This window comes from Chlorocebus sabaeus, chromosome 11 (genome assembly GCF_047675955.1).
Source record: "Chlorocebus sabaeus isolate Y175 chromosome 11, mChlSab1.0.hap1, whole genome shotgun sequence".
NCBI classification, from domain to species: Eukaryota; Metazoa; Chordata; class Mammalia; order Primates; family Cercopithecidae; genus Chlorocebus; species Chlorocebus sabaeus.
The window spans coordinates 2931296-2950241 of NC_132914.1; the positions used below are offsets into that span (position 1 = coordinate 2931296).

General features: G+C 48.9%; 1 protein-coding gene across 29 annotated transcripts in view; it reads left to right on the forward strand.

Moving 5' to 3' along the window:
• CACNA1C (calcium voltage-gated channel subunit alpha1 C) overlaps positions 1-18946 on the forward strand; it is a 650562-nt gene that overhangs the window by 594024 nt on the left and 37592 nt on the right. For 19 of the 29 annotated variants that reach the window (XM_073020354.1, XM_073020379.1, XM_073020353.1 and 16 more), the window contains 4 exons: positions 6556-6588; positions 10217-10345; positions 12453-12518; positions 13780-13871. In XM_073020354.1, the coding sequence (XP_072876455.1) occupies positions 6556-6588; positions 10217-10345; positions 12453-12518; positions 13780-13871 (320 nt within the window). The remainder of the gene's footprint in view (positions 1-6555; positions 6589-10216; positions 10346-12452; positions 12519-13779; positions 13872-18946) is intronic. The other 10 variants (XM_073020378.1, XM_073020380.1, XM_073020357.1 and 7 more) reach the window with 1 other exon arrangement.

Consider the following 18946-nt stretch of genomic DNA (forward strand, 5'->3'; position numbering starts at 1 on the left):
TGGGATGAAGCATCTGACCATCAGCAGTCCCCTGGGAGGAGGCCAAAGGCCCCGGATCTCAAGGTCGAGGGCGAGGCTTGCTGTGTGAACTGGTGTGACGTGGGGTTGAGGGGGTGGGGACAGAGAGACGGGCCTGAGAAGTGGCCCAGTGCAGCGAGTCTTCTCCAAAGCTTTTGCCTTGGGAAGTACCCTGCAGGTTTGACCCAAAGGGTCATGGGAACCTGTTTTTTTATAGGCATCCAATCTGGGTTCTTAATTCAGCCGTGTGAGATTGACAAGGTCCTGATGCGGCTCTGACCCGTCCAGGCTCCCCTTGCCCTCTGCCTTCTGCCCCATACCGTGTCCCTTTTTATTTTCCTCAGATGCTCTTTCCTTTCCTGTTCTCATCTTATCAACCCACATATGACCCTCTATTCCCCTCCATGTTAGGGCAGAAGTTGCCTAGCACACCCCTTGCTGTGGCCAGACAGCTGATTGTACCTGACCTGACACTTCAGTGTCTGACACTTTAGTTCCTACAGGCTCAACAACCTGCTGTTGGGGTTTTTTCCAGAAAGCTGGTAAAGCAAAGGCACCTAGAAGATGCCATGAGCTGGTAGTGAGGAGACACAGGCAGGCTCAAAGATACACAGGGTGCCTCGAGAAGCACGGCCACTTCTGTTCATGCCCATTTACTCTCATAGTTGGCGCTCCCACCCTGGGATCATCTGTTTGTTTCCTTTTTGAGTCTCTGCCCCTCCCTGCCTCACCCACTGTCTGTTTCTCTGCCTTTCTTCTCTATCCTGTGGCCTCTCCCTCTGGCATAAGGAATTCTTTGATGCAGTTGGCACTGCTGGCACACTGATTTCGTTCGTTTATCCTTCATGGGCTTTTCGTTGGTGGAGGTTGGTTGGTTTGAATGACTAGATGCTGGGCTGCCCTTCCCAGGGGAAGATGAAACTCCCAGGCAATTGTGTAATCAGTCTTGTTTAGTGTGTTTCTGGCGGGTAATACCACCTTGAGAGCCATCAGGTTGCAGATGATAATAGTGAGACCCTGAGGCTTCAGCCACTTCCAGCCAGCAAACTGGTCACTGAAGCCAGCAGCACAGGGCATAGCTCTCAGCCATCCACAGCTTCGCACACAAAGCAGGAAGAGCGAAAGAGGGCCAGGAGCCGTAGCCCCATGCTAGGAGCCCGCTGCCAGTCCCCTTGGGGCCAAAGGCCCCTTGAGGGAAGTTCTTAAGGGGCATTTCAACTCAGTGTCTGTAACTCCAGACACACAAGAAAGGCAAGAAAGGCCCTCTCCTTCTAGCTGGAATTCCACTTTGGAGAAACACGAAAGCCCGTGGGTTTCCGACCTTGGGGAGGTGGCCCGGGACAGAGTTCTTTCCTTGGTCCCCGTCCATCTTTAGCGTTATCCTGGTGCGTTCCCTGCCCTTTGTCTTCCTCTGCTCAGTGCTCCTCCCCCCTCACTTCCATCTCTCCATTCACACCAAACCAGAATGGGAATTCTGCTGAAAATTGCTTCCAGCGACACATATCTCATTCATTTGCTCTTTTGTCTGAAAGCCACTGGCCTCTACCCTCAGCTCCTGTCTATCCCAGCTGACGTGTGTTTAACCTTCGCCTCTCTTAGCAAGTACCTGTTCATTCAACTGTAGAAGTCTTGCAGTTTAAAACATGATTTACTTTGGCCTCCTTAAAATATCTTGCCCTGCTGCCATCCCCAGTGGCTCCAAAAGTCAGCACCTCCTGACTCCTCCTGAGATAATGTGTTTCTCCTGGTGGGAAGGGGAGATAAAAGGATCATGAGGACCCACATACACACCCTTAACCTACACCTGCTGGCTCCTGACCATGAAGTTGGTGTCAGATGTCTCTAGCAGCCCCTGACCCCTGCCATTCCCAGCTCTCTCTGTGCACCAGCCTGACCCACCTCCTCCCAACCTAGATTAACTCCAAGGTCTCTCTCTCAAAGGCCCACCCCTTGGTCTTCCTCCACACCATGACACCCCCCAACAGAACCAGCTGTTGTGTCTTGCAGATGAAATTGAGATTAGAGGTAGTACAAGCAGAGAAGTGGAGCATGGGGAAGGGGTACCAGCTGGATCGAGACCTTCACGTGGCTTGGAATGAAATTTATATCAGATCCACCTCCCTAAGTTCTGGACAAGACATTTAAAAAAATACAGCAAGGGTTCTGTAGCAGAACCGCGATTTAGAGACTCACAATCCCATGACATTACTTTTGACATCTGTTTCAGAGGTGCGTGGAATCTCAGTGACACTGAGGTCATAGCGTTATTTCAATGGCAGCCATTGGAATGGGACAGTCCTTTTCTGTAGGGCCAAGAGCCAGCCTTCCCTGGAGGAGAGCAGAGGTCATCTGCACCTTTCAAAATCAGCCTGCCATGCAGCCATGGCTTATGCTCCCTTCACAATGCTCTCTGGCCGCCTGACTGCAGGAGAGTATGGTGGAGGACAGCTGGGCTGGGTATTCCAGCCTAGAGATCTACTGCTCAGCCCCTGAATTTCTATAATCCTTACCCTTGGCTGTGCTTTCAAAAAATAATAATTATTTAAAAACTGTTTTTCGTATGGTGAAGAGCTATTTTTCAATTACCTTTTAAGTCTCCAGAGAGACCATGTAATGTGGCAACCAGAAAACACATCCCACGGCCACCCACACCATCCTGGTGGGAAAATCCTCCACCTGGGAGGATCCTGTCTCTGCTGGCCTCTGGCATTCCCTGACTATCACCCCTCAGCATCCTAAATGTGGCCTAGACCTGGCATTCCAATGAAAATAAGTGCACAGTGACTGCCTTCCAGAAACAAAGACTTCATCCACTGAGGTGTTACTTCTCATTTGACCCTGAGCTTAATTCAGAAAGACGGCTTTCCAGAGACCTCCTCTCATTAGCTGCCCTGCACCGCTCCTCTCCTCAATGCCACTTCTGCCAAACCAAGGCAGTCTGCATAAGCATACTGAAGGAAGGAAATCGGCTCTCCTTTCTATTTGCCCTGAGCCTGTTATCTGGAACCACTAACCAGAGCTCTGTCTCTCTGAAAACGCCCGACCTCTGCCTCAGATACAGAGTAATAACCTCATTTCATTTATATCAATTACGTGAAAAAATTAAGTTAATTGCCCCAATATCGTGCAATCGTTGAAAATTACCAGATCATTAGAAAACAAGGATGAAAGAGTTGGCTGCTCAGAAATTTCTCCACGCCTACCATTAGTGGAGACAGTGCCGTATTAAAAATCAGCCAGAATGTTCAGGTTATGTAAGCAGCTCTGATGGCTGCTGCAAAAGGGGAATGCAGTCTCCAGTCTTCAGGGAATCCTACGGCCCCTTTCTTCCCCCAGAAAGACCACAGATGGAGAAACTACAAACTAACTCAAAGGCCCCGGCAGCAAATCTGGGAAGGGGTCAGAGATTAATGGCCCAAGTATTGATGGCTACCAACAAATTCTGAATTTACATGCAAAGGTAGAACTGATGCTTTGTCGTTTCTCAAGGCGCCGTACTTGATATTTAAAGAGAGTCGTAAACACAGAAACGTGTCTCTGAGCTAAAAGTGCTGATCCTGGGATACCAGAGATGTCCAACTCCAGCAAGTCCAATCTCTCCTTCCATCTCAGAAGGGGATTCACTTGCCAAAGGGAAAGGGTACCAAAGACCAACGATGACTTGGGATCATGTAGGAAACGTCTAGGGCATCAGGAGACCTTGGGGGCCTTGGGGGTAGGGGCTGTGTCTTAGGCTGCTTCCTATTGTTACCATGTAGAAATCACTCAGGTGTTGCTCTCTGATTTCATCGTGAATGGTGATTGGTTTTTGAGACCACAGACCTTGTAAACGTAGCTCCTTATGTGAAAACAAGTTTGTGTGGTGTTAGAGGCAACACTGTCTCAGCTAGTCAAAAATGCCCTGTGAACAGTATGGCTTAAGGCTCAAGAAAAAGTGAATCTTTGAGTCTCTAGATTCTTCCAAAGTTGGTCTCTTAGGAGAGTTGTCATTACCGGGGTGGGAGAATGCCACATAGATCTTAGAGAGTCTTCATTCCTCCTCTTTCTACTGCCCTCATAGCTGCTCCTGACTTTTCTTGTCTGCTGTTATAGAGACATGCCACAGGAAATGTTAAATCAATACATGTTATTAAAATACAAAAAACTATCAAGATTATCAGAACAGACCTAAAGTCAAGTCTTGAAGTGAAATATGAGTTAAATAGACGAGGTCTTAAATGGGAGCTATAAAATGCAACAAGAGAAAAGACAGTTAAGACAAATGTTTAAAAATCTAAAAATCCCAAATGAAGGATTCTGAATGTTTAAGAAGTAAAATCAAACCGGTTTTTTTTTTTTTTTTTTTTTTTTTTGGATGCCTAGAGGTTGATTCAATTAGGCCAGGTGAGCCAAATACCTGGGTGTGTTGTCAGAATTATCTCCATTTTGGTCCTGTTCAGGCTGGGATTGACCCAGAAGACCTTCAAGCATTTGCCCAGGGTTCTCAGAAGTGATGAGCAGCTGTGATGGTTTGCAGGATGGATCCAAGAGGCCAGCAATGGCTCAAGCTTCCTGGGAACTCTGCCCAACACTCTGGAGTTAATGTGGTGTAGGTTACCTCCCTCTGGGCCTCCCTCCCTGCCCCACTGAAGCCTGAGAAACATAGAACTCCTTGTCCATGAGCAAAAGAGCCCAAGCACTGGGCCAGGAGCGGGGCAGAACGATGCCAGAGGGTAGCCAGACCCGACCATCCTGGGCAACTATCACACACCAGAGGAAAAGGGGTTTAGGTGCTTTGCCAAGAAATTTCTTCTGTGCATGCCTGTATGAGAGAGAGAGAGAGAGAGAGAGAGAGAGAGAGAGAGAGAGAGAGAGAGAGAGGGTGTGTGTGTGTGTGTCTGTCTGTCTACCTATGTTTGTCTCTGTGTTCAAGCTCAGCCTGCTAGCCAAATCCTAGGGACCCCACACCCTGCAGTCACAAGGATTGACCTGGCAGGTGGAATCTTCATGAAGCAGAAGCTGAGATCTAGAAAGCCAGATCTAGAGTGTTCTGTAAAAGCCTAGAGAAGCGTCCCTTTCTTTCTCTTCCCTCACCTCACCCTATATCTTCACCATCCCCTAAAAGGACATCCTACCAACTAGCTATGAAAAAAAAAAAATTGCTGAGAAATCTGTTACCCAAGAAATATTTCCAGGCTGCAAGCAAATGTCTAGTTGTGCACATTTCCATCCTTCAAAAATTCCATTACACATTTTTCTTGTTTGTACCTTAAAAACAGAAATACAAGAGCAACCATCTGAAAGTGGAGGGTAAAAGCCAAGTCCTGATTTTCTAGAAAGAGTTGGCAGCTCAGATGGTCAAGATCGGTTGGAGCTGAGCCCTCTGGGCTAGAGCCCCAAAAGTAAGGGCATCTTCCCAGAGCCAGGCTCCAGGAACTCAGGGAGAGGGCTGGCCCTGGGATACTCACCAGAGGCCGGTTTCCTTAGCTTCTACCCCCAAATGAGTTCAGCAGTCAGACCCATGAGAACAGCTTCCTGGGATGTTCATATCCTAAATTGTGTGCAGGGCTTTCAAGTTTAGAAAACAATTCAACACTCATTATTTCATGCCAATGGCCAGGGCTTGCCACATCTATAGACTAACTGCTAAGCAAGGCCATCTCCTGCCTGAGCCTGAGCTTTAAGAACAAGCCCCATTATGGAGTGAGTTGAGGCCACCTCTGGAGGCCCTCCTCAGTGTTGACTTGAAGTCATTCTCCCCTAAACCTGAGACGCCACTGCCCTTGGGCTGCTTTGCTTAAATATATGTGGGCTAGGATAGGCTCTGGGGTTAGCGAGGCCTCTGTCCTTCAGCTGGTCCTGCCTGGGGTAAGCGAAAGTGCATAAAGCCCAAGTTCTCAAAGGTTAACAATGGCTAATAAAATTAAAACAGGCTTGGCACAGTGGCTTACACTGGTAATCCCAGCAGTTTGGGAGGCCAAGGCAGGAGAATCACTTGAGGCCAGGCCACGAGTTTGAGACCAGCCTGGGCAGTATAGTGAGACCCTATCTCTACAAAAAAATAATAAATTAGCCAGGCATGGTGGCACGTGCCTGTGGTCCTAACTACTGGGGAGGCTGATGTGAGAGGATCATTTGAGCCCAGGAGTTCAAGGCTGCAGTGAGCTGTAATTATGCCACTGCACTCCAGCCTGGGCAACAGAGCTGAGACCCTGTCTCTAAAACAAAACCACACCAAACAAAACAATTACAAACCTCCATCCACAAAATCCCAAAGACCTCATCTGCTTATGTAATAATATTACGGGTGTGAGTTTTAAAGGTCTTAGGCAGGAGAATGCCTGTGGGTCCTTGTTTGACATGAGACCCAGCAACACAGAACCCACAGTCTCGGGGATGCCCCAGGACCTGCCAGGCCTACGCTTTCACGTTTCTTTCACTTGTTTCCTTTTGCCCTCTTCTGCCACTGTGTTGCTCCTGTGTTAGCCAAGACCTAGAATACCGGGCATCTTCCTAGGAGACTCATTACAGCTTATCTCTATCTGCCTTTCTTTAAAGCCAGCTGAACATACCCAATGCTCTCCCTCTATGGTAAGACCAACCCTCCCGACCATGCTCCCGGCTTCCGTGTCCCCCTCTAACACCCCTACTCTCCCCACCCTGATCTCCAGAGTCCTTGGGAGCCCCGCCTGGCTCTCACTGCATGTGGCCACCGTGTCTGCCGTGTGCCTTGCCTGCCTGTTCCCTTCTCGTGTGAGCTGTGAAGATGCTGTTTGTGCAGTGGTGGTGTTTTACCCCTGAGCTTTCCTTGGGGTGGTAATTCACTGTGATCTTGACTATCTAACAAGCCACTGGGAGAGAATGGGACCTGAGGGCCATTTCCTGTTAAACGCCCTGAGGACTCCACGGGCCAAAGCCTCTGACCTTAATCTTAATCTGATGTGAGAAATTTGCAGAGGGTACCTATGAGAGCCATGGGAGGGCTCCAAGGTAAGGAGGGAAGAAAGAGGTGCTCTAGCCAGGGGATGGAAGGGCGGACGATGGTTCCTATTCATCAGTGTCTGCAGCTCTTAGCTTCCCTGTGCTTCAGGTGGAAGTCCACCATAGAAGGTTTAAGCTGGGATTTGTTACTGAGAGCATGATTGAATTTCCAGGCACTCCAACCTTGCTACCCCTTGCATTTTTCTAAATTCCTTAAGTCCATTAAAATTAGGCTACAGCCACTTGTTCTGCAGCAAGCTGGAAGCAGAAAAACGAGCTCCGTTGATTGGATCACTCCTCTGGTAGGAGTCTCTGATTCGCTTTGGCTAATGTGATAAAAGAGACGCCATTCAGTGTGACCTTGAAGCCTCCTCGGCCCAGCCTCCTCCAAAAGGCTGCCGTTACGCATTTCAAACCGGGCCACGTATGAGTTTTTAGAAGGACCAGTGGGGTTGACTGACCAAGCCGCAAAGTCCACAGACCGAGGCAAGCTTGGGTGGGTGGATGTGTTCCCCAGTGCAGCCAGGCAGGGCCAGGCAAGGCTGCCACAGGAAAGGCTGAGCCCGGGGTGCTCTACCCCACTTCCTGGGGACGCTGCTTCCTGGATCAGCCGTCTGGATCTGCCTCTTTTTTGCATTGTCATTTGGTTTATTAGAGCAAATCGGTGTGTCCAAATGGCAATGTGTTTGTTCCCCTTCTCGAGCAGCATTAGGAAACTGCAGCCACAGGGGAGGGTTCTGCACAGTGGAATGGAATTCACACTGCAAGCTTGGTGTTTGGTGTTTTCTTTTTTTGTTTGTTTTGTTTTGTTTTTTTAACTGAGCAGATCCAGATGCCCCTGTGGCACCAACTTCTCAAACTCTTGACACTTGGAGCTGAAGTTCTCCACTTCAGCTTGTTCTTTCTTTTTTTTCTCCTTTCTCGAACATGGTGGAACTGACAGCTGAGTTACAAAATCCTAAGCCTCCTCTGCATACTCCTCTGGGGGAACACAACCTCCTTTTAAGGAGTGAAAATAGAATTTCAAGTAGATACACAGGTGATAGAAATACAGAGATGAAGGGCATCAAAGGCTTCAGAACACACAGGCAGGGCAGAGCCCAGGGCAGGACAGGGCTGCTGCCTGCAGCTCTCGACCCAGCCCCTCAGGTACCCGTGCAGCAGGTCCTGAGACCCACCAGTCTGTCCCCTGCCTTGAGGGGAATGGGAGCCTTCGGAGGAACTGAGGCAGCTCTGATTTTGAAACATAAGAAATATGTTTGCTCTTCTCCTGTCTGGAAGGTCTGGAAAGCAGGAGAGGTCTCTGGCTTGCTTCTGTGCAGAGTGGTGGCTGCCTCCGGGTCACCCTGCCTCCCTCATAATCTCCTGTCCTGCAGAGTGAGGGAAGCGGCCTCTGACGTCACACCAGGGTCGGCCAGAGCAGGCAGTGCAGTTAGAAGGGCTTTAGCGCTGGATATTGCCAGGGAGAGTCTGACCTAGAAACAATTCAAGATAAAAGGCAAGGTAAAGCAAGGAGTGGGGAGGGCCCAGGTGGCCCCAGTAACAACCTGAGACCTCCCACCTCAGGGAGGTGTGGACGGAACAGTAACAGGAAGCCCCGAGGGTCCATTCTCTCCCGGTGCCGCAGGGCTGGGTGAGCTGCACTAGCTCCGGATTTGGCAGTGGCACCCTCCTAGGTTCCTGCTCACCAGGCCGGTGTGGGCAGAAGGAGGAACAAGTGGGGAGTCAACTCATGTTCTCAGGTTTGGAGGCAGAGGGTGGCAGGGCAGCCTGTCCTGAGTTCTGGCCAGGCATGTGCCCAAGCCCCCAGGTTCCCCCAGGTCCAACAGCAGCAGCCCAAGCACCTCCACTCACCTTGGCCTGCACTCCACCCTTCCTCACCTTCGCCTTCCCTTTCCCCTTCCCCACCTCCACTCACCTTGGCCTGCACTCCACCCTTCCTCACCTTCGCCTTCCCTTTCCCCTTCCCCACCTCCACTCACCTTGGCCTGCACTCCACCCTTCCTCACCTTCGCCTTCCCTTTCCCCTTCCCCACCTCCACTCACCTTGGCCTGCACTCCACCCTTCCTCACCTTCGCCTTCCCTTTCCCCTTCCCCACCTCCACTCACCTTGGCCTGCACTCCACCCTTCCTCCCCTTCGCCTTCCCTTTCTCCTTCCCCACCTCCACTCACCTTGGCCTGCACTCCACCCTTCCTCCCCTTCGCCTTCCCTTTCCCCTTCCCCACCTCCACTCACCTTGGCCTGCACTCCACCCTTCCTCCCCTTCGCCTTCCCTTTCTCCTTCCCCACCTCCACTCACCTTGGCCTGCACTCCACCCTTCCTCCCCTTCGCCTTCCCTTTCCCCTTCCCCACCTCCACTCACCTTGGCCTGCACTCCACCCTTCCTCCCCTTCACCTTCCCTTTCCCCTTCCCCAGGGCCCCTGAGGGAGACCATCTGCAGGAGCATCACTTGCAAGGGAGGCCTCCCCTCTCTTATGCTGCCCCTCTCCCTTCCAGGGTTTTGTACAGCCTGGAGGGTTGGAGCCTCCTAGAGGCCCCAGGGCAGAGGGGAGTAGGAGGGCAACAGCTTCAGAGCAAGGGCTGCAAATCAGACCCTCTCCAGCACTGAGTAGCCCCCTAATTCCTCCCTTTGGGACAGGGGCTGTGGAAAGTAGAAGGAGGTGATACAAGGGAAGTGCTGGAGTCCCAAGCAGCTGAGGCATGAGGCCCCTTCAGAGGGCCTCAAATGCAGGCATACCCACAGCTGGGAGAGAGGCCATCCACCAACCCATGTCCTCAGAGAGTGCTGGGCTCCACTTAGGATGCAGGACTCTCTGCCCAGACAAACGGGAGAGAGGCTAGGGCTGCTTCCTCAGCAGTGCAGAGGCAGGGGCTCCCAGGGCAACTGGCTCTGGGCCTACACGATTCCAAAGCTTATGGTAGTTCCTGATGGAGCTGTCTGTTCCTCCACCCAGGGCATTAAGAACTAGGAATGAAGGGGAAGTGGGGAGAGTAAAAACACAGCACAGCCCAGCGGCCTGGGCACAGTCTAGCTCTACAGACACCATGGGGCTGAGCTGTCCACTCGTTACAGTGGGCGGCTGCCCTCCCATCCGAGGGGGAAGTCTAGTGCAGCAAACCCTGGCCTGCCTTCTGCCACTGCCACTGAGGTCTGTATTTCTCGGAGGGGCCCTTCTGTTCTCACCCCCCCTCTTGCTGTGCTAACTGCACCTCCTGTTGCCGACGGGTTCCAGAACGCAGAGGAAAACTCGCGCATCTCCATCACCTTCTTCCGCCTATTCCGGGTCATGCGCCTGGTGAAGCTGCTGAGCCGCGGGGAGGGCATCCGGACGCTGCTGTGGACCTTCATCAAGTCCTTCCAGGTAGCCGCCCCTCATGTCCTGCGGCCTGGGGATCCCAGGGCTGCCGCCTGGCCCAGAACACAGCTGGCACAGGGAGGAGCCCTCCACTCTGGGGCCCTGCTCCTTCCTCTGTGTGGCAGAACTCGGCCGCTCTACCTGGCTCCCTGTTTCCGCACTGAGAGGCTTAGACGAAGCGTGTGGTTTCCAAGGCAGGCTCAGAGCCCGAGAAGGCCAGGTGGTAAAGGAGGGATGGGAGCTACGGGGAGGCGGAAAGGGTCTGCCTTACTTTTAACCATCATTTATGTCTTTCTCCACAAGAATTTACTGGACCAAGGGGTTTTGTGGTAAGGAACAAACCTGAAAAACACGGGCCTGGACAACCTGGTGACCGCTATTGCCCTTCAAATTCAGCATTTTCAGAATCTGGCCATCGCCCTCCTCCCCACAGGCATTTCAGCAGCATCTGCTGACAGCACCTGTTATGTCCTCGGCCAGAGTCGCAGGACCCTGGTGTCCTCCGCTCGGCTAGACAGGCCTTTCGAATGGGCCCAGGACTGCCTGGCCACGTGATGCGTTCCTTTTCTCAGCCACTGTTTTTCCGTTAAAACAGAATGACCATCAGCCCCTGCCCTGCCAGCTCGGAGGAGCCTTTGTAGGGTTGAAGTTAGGAGAAGCAAAGCTGCTGGGCCACTTGACTTCCCGCAGATGAGTGCTGAACCCCTGAAGGTGGTTCATGCTTCCCTGGGCTGGCGGAACGCAGGCTTCTCTCCCCCCATGGAGGGGCCGCTCTCAGCTTTCCTGAGACCAGAATCTGTCGGGGAAGATGGCCTTTGTGTGCCCCACCCCGGCCAGTCCCCGCCTGGGGACAGGGCGTGCCTGGGCCTGGTCTAGTGTGCCCATGGCTGTAGCTGTAGCCAGAGGAAAGATGCCCGTCCCCGCTCTGCCCCCAGCAGCCTCCTGCCAGGGACTGACCATCCAAGGTTCTTGAGGGAGCTCCCAATGGCCAGGCCTCCTCTGAGCCGCCAGGGCTGACCCCCGCCTAATGGTGAGCTGGGGCTCCTGCACTCCCAGCCCGGGTCGGCCCAGGCTCCGGGGATTCGGAAAAGTAGGCCCCAGTGGAAGCAGGACTGCCGCTGACGCTGCACTTGGGTGCGCGCGGAACCCACGGCTGTGAGTGGCCATACTCGCCCTGCCCCCCGACATCTCCCGGGCCTGGGAAGAGACTCAGACTGGGTGACTGCGAGGGCCTGACGGTGGCACAGGCGTTCGGGCCAGGCAGCCGGTGCCTGCTCTGGCTGCACCCTCTAGTGACCGGCGGCCAATGAAGCGGCGCCTGGGAACACGGGCCGGGCCTCCCATCCCGGGGACCATGGCCTCTCCCTAGAAGTGTCGGGGGCTCTGGAAATTTAGTCGTCCTAGTTGCCAGGCAGATAATGCATTAAGCGAATAGAATGTATGGAACCCAACTCTGTACAAGGCATGCACTAAGCACTTTATAAGCCTTAAATCATTTAAACCACAAAACCTCTGAGAGGTCATTATTATTATTTCCATTTTTCTGATGAGGAGACTGAAGCTCAGAGAAGTTAAGTGCCCCAGTTCTCATCGATAGAAAGTGGCAAAAACAGGAGTTGAACCCATGATCTTTCTTTTAAATTTTTCCTTATTAAATGTTTTCATTGCAATAGTAATACCCGCTCGCTACAACTAGTGGGATAGAATGAAGCTGTGTAAAGGAAGGGTGTAACTTGCCACTACCCCACTCCTCCACAGGTAACCACAGTCAGCTGGGTGCTGTCCACGATTTCTCCCCCCTCGTACAAACATACCGCACATGTGTAGTCGGAGGAGACTTTGCTCTTTCTTGATTGTTTTGCCCAGGTAGTGTCGCACTATGTGGTTACTCTGTGGCCTGCTTTGAAAACCCAGCTGAAATGGGAAGTCAGTTCCGGTTTCTCAGACCTTCTCCCAGGTTCCCCGTAGTCCTGTGGGACTCTTGGAAGTGTCCCCCAGCCCAAACCGGGCAATAGCTGATGGCTGCAGAGACAGGGATGCGGCGCTCCCTGGGAAGGGGCCCAGCTGGCCTCTGCACTCCGGCCTCATGGGAGTCTCCTGCACTTCCTTCCAGGCCCTGCCCTATGTGGCCCTCCTGATCGTGATGCTGTTCTTCATCTACGCGGTGATCGGGATGCAGGTAGGGAGGCTCCCATCACGGGGCTCCTGGCCTTCTGCTCTCCTCCTCTCCTGCTCTGTCTCTTCCCAGTTCCCAGCACCACATTCCCTCACACCTTCCTCCCTCCCTTCTCCCTTTCATTCCTGACTGTCCCTCTCCCTCCTCTTCCATTTTCTGAGGCCCAAAATACCACAGGAATGGGAACTTTCCCCAAATGGATCTCCTGTAGGTAACAGGAGAGCGGCCAGGTACAGAATACACAGCCCAGAGAGCTTCCCTCCCCGAGGCCTGGGTTCTGCTCTTGGTAGAGGAAAGACACTCCTGAGTTATGCAAGGGGCCTCGGGAGAGACACAGCCCCTTCTCAAGAAACAGCAGCAAGGTGTGTCTGCCCAGCACCCCTGTTTGTGTCCAGGTCTGATGGGCCTGAGAATTACCCCAACCAGATTCATTGGAAGCTAATGACTGAGAGGGAGGGAGGAAAGAAGAAGGAAGCAAGGAAGGGCCAAATCAACACAAGGCTCACCACATCAAACGTGCAGCAGTTTTCTGGGGCCTCCCCTCCCAGGTGCCCACTGCACCTTTCACCACAAACCTGGAGCTCTCCATTCCCGTCTCCGGGCTCCAGCTTGAGGTCCCAAGGTCAAACCTGGCAGGACGCCCACACTGGCCCAGAGCGTTTCCTTGGCCCCTCCTCCAGGAAGTCCCCTACTTACTCATCGCAGAAAGACCCCAGATTCAGTTGCCAAAACCTTTTGAGACTAAAAGAGCTACCTTGATACCTGGTAACGGTGGCAGTTTCTAAGATAAGCACAGCTTTAAAAGACCAGGAAAAAAAAAGGGATTTCAGGAATGAATGAAGCCTGCCCTAGCCCCAGATCACTCACTCCACATCACTCCAAAATGCAAGAACTAAATTTGAAAGAGTGCTTGGGCATGCAGCGCTGAAATAGCAAAGAAAGTAACACAGTGCATCCTGTGTTCTGTCAGAAGCTGGGTCCCTGTCCCAGCATCCACCACTCTCAGCCCCAGCTCCCACCGGGCTGTAGGGACCTGCCTGGGGCTGTGGGCTCTTTGATTCTCATGCTTGTCCAGTGTGGGGATTGTGCTCAGGGACTGGGTAGGGCAGCAGGTGCCTGCCAGGTTGCATGGGAAGACTATTCAGCTTGTGGTGGCCAGTTCCAGGGACACCTGAGACCCCTGAAGAGACCATTGAACAATGGTGGGAAATTAGGATCCTCTCTGTCCACAAATCACTGAACACCTCTTCCTTCCCTCTCCTAGGTGTTTGGGAAAATTGCCCTGAATGATACCACAGAGATCAACCGGAACAACAACTTTCAGACCTTCCCCCAGGCTGTGCTGCTCCTCTTCAGGTGGGTCCCTGAGGACACAGGTGCACAGATACACACACACCTGCATGGTGCCACACTGTGGCCTGATGGTAGAATGATGGAACTGTTTCCCAGGGAGTAGGAAGGGAGAGAATGTGTGCTTGGTGTCTGCCTGACAAGGAGGCCAGTGGGTCCATTGTCGTTTATGATAACTTTCCACAGAGAGACACACTATGCACTGGCACACCTGCTGGAAACCAGCCAAAACCATTAGGGGAGCAAAAGTCACATGCTGAACGCAGCCTGGCTTGGAGTCTGAGCAGGCCCAAAGCCAACCTGCCAACATGCTTTGCGAGCTTGAGCGAGACATCTAACTTCTCTGAACCTCAGTTTTTTCGTCCAATAAGTACGGATATCTATCACTATACCAGCACCTGTCTGTGCCATTTGCTGTGCTGGATGCTTATGTCCACATGCACTGGCGTCATCCTCATTTAATCCTCAACACAATACTAGCAAACTGAATCCAGCAGTACATGAAAAAGATGATACATCATGATCAAGTGGGTTTCATTCCAGGGATGCAAGGATGGTTCAACATATGCACATCAATAAGTGTAATACACTATATTAACAGAATGAGGGAAAAAAGACCCACATGATCATCTCAATAGATGCACAAAAGCACTTGACAAAATTCAACATCCTTTCACGATAAAAACTCTCAACAAATTAGGCATAGAAGGAATGCACTGCAACACAATAAAGGCCACATATGACAAGGCCACAGCTAACATCACACTTAGTGGTGAAAAGTTGAAAGCTTTTCCTTTAAGATAAGGAACAAGACAAAGATGCCCACTCTCACCACTTCTATTCAACATGATAATACTGGAAGTCCTAGCCAGAGCAGTTAGGCAAATGTTATCCAAATAGGAAAGGAACAAGTGAAATTTTCTCTGTTTGCTGATGACATGATCTTATGTATAGAAAATCCTAAAGATCACCAAAATCTATTACAACTGATAAACTAATTCAGTAAAGTTGCAGGCCACAAAATCAACACACAAGAATGAGTAGCATTTATTTACACTAACAATGAACTATCTGAAAGAGAGATTAAGAAATCAGTCCCTTTTACAATAGCAACAAAAAACTAAAATACTTAGGAAAAAATTTAATGGTCTATAAACTGAGAACTTATAAAACATTGATAAAAGAAATAGTTGTGACACAAATAAATGGAAAGATATCTTGTGTTCATGAATTAGAATAATTACTATTGTTAAAATGACAGTACAACACAAAACAATCTACAAATTCAATGCAATTCCTATCAAAATGCCAATGTCATTTTTTATGGAAATGGAAAAAAACAATCCTAAAATTCATATGGAACCACAAAAGACCCTGAATAGCCAAAGCAATCTTGAACAAGAAGAACAAAGCTGGAGGCACCACACGGCCTGATATCAAAATCTGTTACAAAGCTATAGTAACCAAAACAGCATGGTACTGGCATGAAAACAGACACATAGAGCAATGGCTCAGGATAGAAACCTGAGAAATGAACCCACTCATTTACAGCCAATTGATTTTCGACCAAGGTGCCAAGAACACAGAATGGAGAAAGAAGAGCTTCTTTAATAAATAGTGTTGCCAAAAAGGAAAAAAGGGAATTACTTTGAAAATCATCATTAGCATTAGACTTTTCATTAATGAAAGTATATATGTAATAGAAGACAATGGAATAATATGTTCAAAATTATGAGGAAAATGTGTTCTTGAACCTGGCCCTGTATATGCAGTCTAATCAGCATTCAAGTAGCCAGGCAAAATACATTTCCAAGTGTTTAAGAACCCATAAAGTTTACTGCCCCACATAAGTCTTCCTTGAAGCAATTACTCAGGCTGTACTTCCACAGAATGAAAAACGAATCAAAGAAATAGAATGAGCAGAGTAATGATATGAGTAAAAAATAATGAAGTTTATAGTTGTGAGTTTTGAACAAGGACATTATAAAGTTTATATAAAATCTACATAATTGTTAAGGGGAAAATGTACAAAACCTTAATGACAATTTGGAAGTAATGTTTTATGTTACCTCAACAAGGTAGGAAGTGAGGTGGTAGAAGAATTAGAAACATGAAACCACGCTAAGATTCTTCTCTTGTTTGGGGATAAAAATAGATACTGTTTAATTCTGTACATAACTAAGGGAAAAGTGTGTATAAATATATATGTTAAATACTTAAAGGTCAATCACTAAAAAAATAGAAATGGAATGTATACATTCCAAACCACTAGAGGAAAAAGTAGATAAAGAAAACTTAGCAATTCAGCAAAAGGAAGGTAAAGCAAAAGTAGAAAAATAAATAAATAAAACATGGAAATTAGAATAATAAAAGGAGATGGCAGGAATAAGAACAAAGATAATTACTAAACTTATTGAGCTAAAGTTCACTATTAAAAGATAGATACTCTGATGCTGGCTTTAAGAAATCTAGCTCTAGCCTGTTTATAACAGGTATAGTAAAACAAAATGACCTAAGGAAAATGAAAATAAAAGGACGGAAAAATGAACACCATGTAAGGCTCACAATGTAGATGTAATAATAGCAGTAGCAGAAGAAATAGAATTCCAGGTGAAAGGCATTAAACAAGACAGAGAGGGATTTTATACTGATACAGGGTATAATCCATCAAAAACATGTAACGGTCATAAAACTACATGAGCCTAACAATATAGTTTGGAAATGTATCAATTACATATTGATAGAAGTATAAGGAGAACACACACACACACACACACACACACACACACACAGTGGAAGATTTAATACAGGTAGTAGAGCATGACAGATCAAATAGACCAAAACAGAAAAAAGGGTAAAGAATATCTAAGTAGGCCGGGCGCGGTGGCTGACGTCTGTAATCCCAGCACTTTGGGAGGCCGAGGCGGGTGGATCACGAGGTCAGGAGTTCGAGACCATCCTGGCTAACGGTGAAACCCCATCTCTACTAAAATTACAAAAAATTAGCCGGGCGTGGTGGCGTACACCTGTAGTCCCAGCTACTTGGGAAGCTGAGGCAGGAGAATGGCGTGAACCCGGGAGGTGGAGCGGAGCTTGCAGTGAGCCGAGATTGTGCCACTGTACTCCAGCCTGGGCGACAGAGTGAGACTCCGTCTCAAAAAAAAAAAAAAAAAAAAAAAAGAATATCTAAGTAATACAAGTAACAGACTTGATCTTATAGATTTATACTCAATAAATGGCCAAAAAACCACATTCTTTTTAAACACCCCAGAGACATTCACAACAATTAGCCAACACTTAAGTCACAAAGAATTTAACAAATTCTAAAACTGCTCTTACTTTGATATAGCAAAATTAGAAATTAGCCATAAAAACAATAACCTCTCCAAAATCTACTTAAAATTTTGGCACTCTTCTTAGTGACTCAAAGCTGAAACTACAATCTGCAGTCATGTGCCACATGATGACATTTCAGCCAATGACAGTCTGCCTAAAATTACAATGGAGCTGAAAAATTCCTATCACCCAGTGACGCGATACATCATCACCCAGCACAGTACCTCACTCAAGTGTTTGTGGTGCTGCCAGTCGTATGAAAGTATAGCTTGGCCGGGCGCGGTGGCTCACGCCTGTAATCCCAGCACTTGGGGAGGCCAAGGCAGGCAAACTACGTGAGGTCAGGAGTTCGAGACCAGCTTGGCCAACATGGTGAAAACCCATCTCTATTAAAAATATAAAATTAGGCCGGGCGCGGTGGCTCAAGCCTGTAATCCCAGCACTTTGGGAGGCCGAGACGGGTGGATCATGAGGTCAGGAGATCGAGACCATCCTGGCTAACATGGTGAAACCCCGTCTCTACTAAAAAAAAAAAAAAAATACAAAAAACTAGGCGGGCGAGGTGGCGGGTGCCTGTAGTCCCAGCTACTCGGGAGGCTGAAGCAGGAGAATGGCGTGAACCCAGGAGGTGGAGCTTGCAGTGAGCTGAGATCCAGCCACTGCACTCCAGCCTGGGTGACAGAGCGAGACCCTGTCTCAAAAAAAAAAAAAAAAAGTATAGCTTATACAATTATGTACAGTACATACTATTTTATAATGAGAATAAAGGACTGTGTCACCAGTTTATATATTTACTGCACTGTACTTTTATCATTATTTTGCAGTGTACTGCTTCTACTTATTTTTTTTAAGTTAACCATAAAACAGCCTTAGGCAGGTCCTGCAGGAGGTATTCCAGAAGAAAGCATTGTTATCATAGGAGATGACAGCTCCATGCGTGTTACTGTCCCGGAAGACCTTCCAATGGGACAAGATGTGGGGGTGGAAGACAGTGATACTGATGATCCTGACCCTGTGTAGGCCTAGGCTAATGTGTGGGTTTGTGTCTTAGCTTTTAACAAAAAACAAACAAAAAAAAAAGGTTAATAGAAAAAAAAAACAAAATAAGGATATAAAGAAAAATATTTTGTACAGCTGTACAATGTGTGTTTTAGGTTGCGTTATTACAGAAGAGTCCAAAAGTTAAAAAAAAATTAAAAAGTTTATAAAGTAAACATGTTACATTAACCTGAAGTTAATTTATTACTGAAGAAAGAAAAGTACTTTTTATAAATGTGTGTAGCCTAAGTGTATAGTGTTTCTAGTCTCCGGCGGTGTACGGCAGTGTGCGGTCATGTCCAAGGCCTTCACATTCACTCACCACTCCTCACTGCCCTACCCACAACAACTTTCAGTCCTGCAAGCTCCAGTCATGGTATGCGCCCTCTACAGGTGCACCATCTTTGAATCTTTTTTACTGTGCCTATTTTACTGCTCCTTCTCAGTGTTTAGGTATGTTTAGATACACAAATACTTACCAGTGTGTTCCGGTTGCCTGCAATATTCGGTACAGTCACATGCCGTATAGGCTTGAAGCCTAGGAGCAGTGGGCTGTGCCATAGAGCTGAGGTGTGTAATAGCTATGGCATCGTTTGCACAACAACAGGATTGCCTAACCGTGCATCTCCCCATTGTTAAGTGGCACAGGGCTGTACTTAGAAACGAGAGCCAGAGCACCGTATCTGAGATGGATGAGATGCATCAGT